Source organism: Phoenix dactylifera, unplaced genomic scaffold, assembly GCF_009389715.1.
Source record: "Phoenix dactylifera cultivar Barhee BC4 unplaced genomic scaffold, palm_55x_up_171113_PBpolish2nd_filt_p 000336F, whole genome shotgun sequence".
Classification (NCBI taxonomy): domain Eukaryota; kingdom Viridiplantae; phylum Streptophyta; class Magnoliopsida; order Arecales; family Arecaceae; genus Phoenix; species Phoenix dactylifera.
Window position 1 is genome coordinate 171,084 of NW_024067798.1, and position 6,820 is coordinate 177,903.

The following is a 6,820-nucleotide window of genomic DNA, read 5'->3' on the forward strand; positions in this document are numbered from 1 at the left end:
AATCCTCGTCTACCTTCTTCGTAACGTGGCACCTTTAAGCTTACAGGGCCAGAAGACCCTGCCCAAATACATTACAAGAACCCATGGAATTCCCAAAACAGCCTCCTTTGCCCGTCTCATCTCCGGGTGTTAAATAAAAATATTTTGCATGGAGGATATAGTACGTGGGTTTTGCAGGCACCATACTCTTTTTCAAAGTCTTATTTAAAAGTACAGTTGTTGAGCAACTATAACAAATATGGATTATGGGCAATTACCTAGTACTAGAAAGTAATTGTAATAAGATACAAAGCCCTTCTTTTTTTATTTTTCGTTTAAGCTCGAAACCCTATAAAACCTCCTCAACTCCCTCGCCTCCAAGCCAAAACCAAATCCCACCCCCATCCTTTCTTCCCACTGTAGCCCAGGGTTTGTTAGCCAACTCAACTTCAAAGCCTACTAAAAGGTAACACTTACACCTTCAAAAGATCCTCCTATTCTCTTATGTCTTATCACTAACTTTAGGCCTTTTACAATGGCCTTTTTTCTTTTGATCTTGTAGGAACAATGGGGAGGTCACCATGTTGTGAAGAGGTCAGCCTAAAGAAGGGTCCATGGACACCGGAGGAGGACAAGAAGCTGACGGAATTCATTCAGAAGCATGGTCATGGGAGTTGGCGGCTGCTCCCAAAGAACGCCGGCCTTAACAGGTGCGGAAAGAGCTGCCGGCTTCGGTGGACCAACTACCTTCGGCCTGATATCAAGAGAGGGAAGTTCTCTGAGGAAGAAGAGAAACTCATCGTCGATCTCCACTCAGCTCTCGGAAACAAGTAATGTTTATCTTCTTACTTTCGTCTTTAGCATCAAATATGTTAATACTATGTATACCATGTGAGTATATGAATAACTCTTCGAATGGAAACCAAGTTTTTTGAGTCTTTTTGTTTTCAATGTCGAAGGTGGTCATTGATAGCAGCCCGTATACCAGGGAGGACCGATAATGAAGTCAAGAACTACTGGAACACCCATCTAAGAAAGAAGCTCCTCCGAATGGGCATCGACCCGGTGACCCATATGCCGAGAACTGATCTCAATCTACCTGGGAGCCTTTCCACTGTGCTGGCAGATGCCAACTTCGGAAACTGGAGCAGTTTGGCTAGTGTTCTAAAGTTGCAGGCAGATGCTGCTCTCGCAGCCAGGATGCAGGTGGTGCAAACGCTACTTAAAGTTCTAACTAATAGCCCGACTTCAAATCTGGATTTGATGGGTCTCTTGGGATCAGCCTCCCTTGGGAATCACCAATTAAGTGGCCTCCTGCAGTTAAGTCGCCAGTACGAGGGGCTTATTGATAGCTCTCTCAGCCTTCATGGTTCGATTCAAATGCCTTCCAGCCTTCCAAATTTGAGCTTCCAAAACTTACTGAGCAATGTTCAAGCTTGCACCAAGTCAAGCCTTTCTCTCGATGGAGAAGTGGCAGCACAGCTCGATGGTTCTGGCTTAAGCGAGCATGGAACAGAGAGCAATGGTTTTAGTGCTAATTTCTATGACTTTCCAACTTCAAATTCCACAGCTTCACTTCTTCCAGCCTCTTCAGAGGACACCCACATAGATCAAACTCAAGGTCCAGTCACCTCGAGCAATGTATCATCCATCTCAGCACCCTTTGAAGCTTGGGAAGACCTAAATCTAGATGATCTAAGCAGTGACTTTGGCTGGAAAGACATTCTAGAGTAAGCCATTCATATTGCCATATATATTTCTTTATAAATTCTTAAACTATATAGTGTTATACAACCTACTAAAGTTCTCTTTTTTGTTTCAGCCAAATGTCATGGTCTAGCGCATAACAGAGCATTTGAAGGTGCCATTTGTCCATAGAAAGAAGCAAATTCATGGATTTGCTAAAAGAGTCCAAAAATAACACTTCTGATGTACAAAATACTGCGTTCATATAACTCTTTTACGAGTTTCTTCTTCTTCCTCCTTTTTCTTTTTTTTCCTTTTTTTATACACTTGTAATTGGATGATAAGTTAGATAAGTTTATTTAAAGATTTCTTTGCTGTTGGTTTTTTCTTTTCTTTTTTTTATTGAGGCTATTTTTATTAATTGCTTATGAGAACTGACAAGAGCCAACATGACAAAAGTAAAGACAGGTTTGGGTGGATGAAGCATTTGATAAACTGTATATTATTTGAAGAATAATTAGTTGGAGTTGGAGATGGCTTGTGGCAGTGGAAAATAGTTAGTTGAAAGGGACAATCTGGAAGAAAAATTTGTATTAATGAGCTGAATGTTTGACCTTTGATAAAAGACAAGCCATCTCATGCACGTGTAAAGCGGACGGTTCAGGAAATTTTCATATATCCAGCATCTCAGGGCTACAGTTGTCTCCTATTATAGCTACAAATACCAAGAAAGATGCACAATGAAGCCTTACTACATCAAATGATGGTTTTCCCGTTCCCAAGCAATGCAACAAAAGTCATATTGTTAGTTACTGATTAGGTAGACATTCCTCTAGGCACAAGATATTGACCGAGCACCCTCTCTCTCTCTCTCTCTCTCTCTCTCTCTCTCTCTCTCTCTCTCTCTCCATCCAAGTAGATCTGTTCAAATACCAAATACCCCACATGCTAAGCTTGGACCGTCTCGGGCAGGTTTGAACTTGGGTTTTAAGCTCGACGACCCAGGCTAGGTCTGAAATTTAAGCCCGCTCATCAAACAGATCAAGCTAAGGTTTATATCGATCCAACCCAAGTCTTACCAGAGCCTGAAATGTATATAAAAATAAGGATTTTTTTGTATAGATATCCTCCTAAATATCGAATTTTGCATGAATATCCTCTCAAAATTGATATTTGTATGTATACCCTCGTAAAATACTTATTTTGCTATTCTATTTTTTTTTAATTCTTGTTTTAGCATATGTACCTGTTGCCCAGATAGACAACCCAAGAGGGGGGGTGAATTGGGTTTTAAAATAATTTTAACTATTAAAGCGTTTGTGGGTGACTAATTAATGCTTTTTACAAGATGATTAATTAGTTGCTGTGATGTGTATGAAATGAGGGTAATGGTAAGAGACAAGCAATCACAAACACAAAGCTTTTATAGTGGTTCGGAGCTAACCCTTGCTCCTACGTCCACTCTCCAAGTCTCTCTTGGGAATTCACTATAACCCCTTGGATTACAGCCGGTTGTTTTCCAAGCTCACAACCAAACTTGTTGTTTTACGAGCTCACAACGAACTCGGTCGGTTTTTCCAGGCTCACCGACTAGAACCAACCCCGATTGTTTTTCCGGGATCACAATCGAACCCTTACACGTTGGTTTTACACTCGGCTCACCAACCAACCTCAATACTCTTGATTCAATGCCCCGATTGAACCAAGCAAAGACAAAGGTGTAGATAAAAGAGACAAACAGAAAAATACAGCTTCTCAAAAGCAGATAAATGGCAATATAAACAATAACGAAGTTAAGAGCCCTCAAACGCTTTTAAGTTGGAGAAGAGGAAGGGCTTCTTGAACTTCGGGTCTCCTCTTGAATGTGTAGTCGACTTGAATGCAGGAGAAGGCTCTTTCAATGTTGGGAAGAAGTAGGTGGATGCAGTTAATGCTGCTCTTCCCTCTTTTTCGTTGAAGAACAAGTTGCAGAGATTGAAAGCTTGATTACTTGGAGTGGAATGGTTCTTCTCTGCCTTGCTACAGTCTTCTGTGGCTATTTAAACCAACCCCCACGGAAACTAGCCGTTAGAGAGCTTTTTCTGCCCGTTCTGCACACTCTGCGCAGCCTGACAATGTGTCCGTTGGTGGGTTAGAGTCGACTCGCGCGATCAGGAGTCGACTCGGCTGTAGCGGGAGTCGACTCAAGCTTTTCCGGAGTCGACTCGGCAACTGTTCCAAATTTGAATTAAAGTTGCCTTCACGACTGGGAGTCGACTCGTCTTGACCTGGAGTCGACTCGCCAACTTCTGGAGCTGACTTGGCAATTTCGGAGTCGGCTCATCCACTGAAGTCCGTGGATCCAATTTTGAATTTGATCCACTCGAGTCGACTCGACTATCCTGGGAGTCGACTCGAATCTCAGAGCCCGAACTCCCGATTCTCTGTCTTTTGGCTCGTCCAGTCTTGGAGTCGACTCGAACTTCCTCGGAGTCGACTCGGCTCTCAGTTTCCGAAACTTGGTCTTCTGCCTTTTTGATGTGAAGCTGTCTTGGAGTCGACTCGAGCTGTCTGGGAGTCGACTCGAATCTCAGAGGCAGTAACTTGGTCTTCTGTCTGTTGATGGTCGCGGAGTCTTGGAGTCGACTCGCATATTGCGGGAGTCGACTCGAATCTCAGAGTCCGAAAATTGCTCTCTGACTTTTTCTTGTGTTCCTCTGAGAGTCGACTCTCACCTTCTTTGGAGTCGACTTGCCATCCATCGGAGTCGACTCGCGTTTCACTGGAGTCGACTCGAATCTCAGACCCGAAAACTGCTCTCTGACTTTTTCTTTGTGTTCCTCTTGGAGTCGACTCTTACTATCCTGGAGTCGACTCGGTGAACATCGGAGTCGATTCGCGCACTTTGGGAGTCGACTCGTTGACAGGTTCTGAGTTGAAGCTTTCTGTTTTTCTGTCTGTTCTCAGTCGGAGTCGACTCGTACAGATCTGGAGTCGACTCGAGCCCGTGCCAGTGAACTTGATACGCTTGGAGTCGACTCGTGATACTCTGGAGTCGACTCGAGTCTCAGACTTTGGTTCAAGTTGACTTCTTAACTTATCCAAAAATTATGAACCAAGTCTTGAGACACTTAGACAAGATTTTCACTGAAACACTTAATTGAATTCATTAGTAAACAAGAAATATACTCAATTGCTTTGATCTCATCAAAATCAAATAGGGTTTTAATCAATCACTCCACAATCTCCCCCTTTTTGATGATGACAAAACACTGAGTATATGTAAAGTGAATTGCACAATAAACAATGAAATAAAATCCATAAATGAATTCAAATGTCTGGTAATTCAATTTATCCAAGCTTGAAAGGAGTGAAACAATAAATTTCGGAGTTAAAGCTCCCCCTTTCATTTGGAATTATATAAGCCTTCATATTATACAATCAATTGTTTGGCTTATATGTCATTAATGATTTTGCTTGATTAAAATTCAGATTCTCTCCCTCAACATATGTATTCTACTATGTTTTGATTCTTTGAATTTCCTTTTAATGCTTTGAAGTTTTTGAACTGAATTTTTTTTTGGTTTTTAGAGGGAAAATCTGTCAATTTGTTCTTGAGTAGGATTCAGCTAATCTCCAAATATCCCTTGAATAGATTCTGGAGATTACTCCATTAGGAGCCCCAAAAGAGAGATAATGAGCCTCGAGGTACCGAATCCACTAAGAACGAATTTATGTGTTTTAAGAGTTTATCTTTTTATTGATTTCCATTGATTCCTTTTACATATTTTATGCATATTTTTCCCCCTTTATTTTTCCCCCTTTTACATATTTTATACATATTTCTCCCCCTTTTTGTCATCATATCAAAAAGGAGGTAATCAAAACACACAATCAAACATAGATCAAAAGGCACATTATTGAAGAAAAATGCGGCTACTCATTGTATTAATTTGTATGTAAGTATATTTCAGAATACAATAAGTAACGTAAAGCAATACATGTCAAAGAAAAATACAAAAAGTAGCTACGGTCTCCTCGAGGATGTAGGTTCTCCTCTCGAGGATGTATCTCCTCCTCTCGAGGATGTGGCTCCTCCTCTCGAGGATGTATCTCCTCGAGGCATGCGCTCCACGAGTGATTGGACCGCATTGGTCACGTTCTCTAGCTGGCGAATGATGGCCTGGATGGCCCTGCTCTGTGTCGTATCCAGCTCGAGTACTGACTTCTGCAGTCCGTCCAGCTTGTCGATGAGCACATTCGACAAGCGCTCGGCCCCTGCGGTGGTGGTGGACATGTCACGGCCGATGTCATCCCGCATCTGTCGAGTGGTGCTCGTGACCTCACTCATGCTGTGGAACTGGGCCTGTATCAAGGTCCTCATGTTGTATATCTCTTGCCGCACCTCAGCCGTCATGTCTGTCACGGCTGTCAGGGAAGGGACCAATGCGGAAGATGTGGGCGCAGGAGAGGGAGTAGGCACCGCACCCCGGAGCTTCTGGAGCAGATCTCGGACTATCTCCTGCCGCAGCTCCCGGAGCTGCTCAGACGAGATCCGGACCTCCATAGGCTGAGTGGCTGAGGAGGAGGGTCCGGCGGAGGTGGTAGGAGCAGAAGTGGATGGAAAGTCTGGTACGTCGGGAAAGTCAGAATCGGGCTCAGGACTGGGGGAAGGTCTGGTGGTCTGTGTGGTGATGGATGACTTCCTAACCCAGATCCCCTCTCTCTTCCGAAACCCCATCCTGTGTAGGGTCCCCGCTCGCATGCGATCTGTCCATCGCAATGCGCGAAAGGGTTCCCCCTCAGGAATGGGAATCTCGTACTCCCTAAACAGAAGGGTGAATATCATGCCGTATGGGAGGGTGAGCCTAGGTCTATCTAGGGGCTCACACATATACCTATAGATGAGTTTGGGGAAGTTGATCGGGGTGTCCTGAAGAATATAAAACATAAGAGCTAGGTCTCTCTCATTTACAAAATCAAATCTCCCTGTCTTAGGGAAGATGGACCTAGACAGTATACTCAAAAGGATTCTCACCTCAATCGGAAGTGAGCTAGCAGAAACCTCGTCTAGAGGTGACTGGGGTGGATGCCCTAGAACGGCCGTAAGGGCCTCAACCCTATCCTCAGGGTGTGTGGGAGCCACCCCTACTAATGGAAGGTGGAGGATGTGGGC

At 43.6% G+C, this 6,820-nt stretch overlaps 1 protein-coding gene across 1 annotated transcript; it reads left to right on the forward strand.

Moving 5' to 3' along the window:
* Positions 1-373: 373 nt before the first annotated feature.
* Positions 374-2,187, forward strand: LOC103698468 (transcription factor MYB41-like). The gene is made up of 4 exons (XM_039118333.1): positions 374-445; positions 542-809; positions 939-1,709; positions 1,802-2,187. The coding sequence occupies exons 2-4, from the start codon at positions 547-549 to the stop codon at positions 1,824-1,826; spliced, it is 1,059 nt and encodes a 352-aa protein (XP_038974261.1). The 5' UTR covers positions 374-445; positions 542-546; the 3' UTR covers positions 1,827-2,187.
* The last annotated feature ends 4,633 nt before the right edge of the window (positions 2,188-6,820 follow it).

Bases quoted from the DNA above. Each gene is read 5' to 3' on its own strand.
- LOC103698468 (XM_039118333.1), top strand. From the start codon at position 547: ATGGGGAGGTCACCATGTTGTGAAGAGGTCAGCCTAAAGAAGGGTCCA. The intron at 810-938 runs GTAATGTTTATC...TCAATGTCGAAG, and splicing joins CACTCAGCTCTCGGAAACAA to GTGGTCATTGATAGCAGCCC. The intron at 1,710-1,801 runs GTAAGCCATTCA...TTTTTGTTTCAG, and splicing joins GGCTGGAAAGACATTCTAGA to CCAAATGTCATGGTCTAGCG.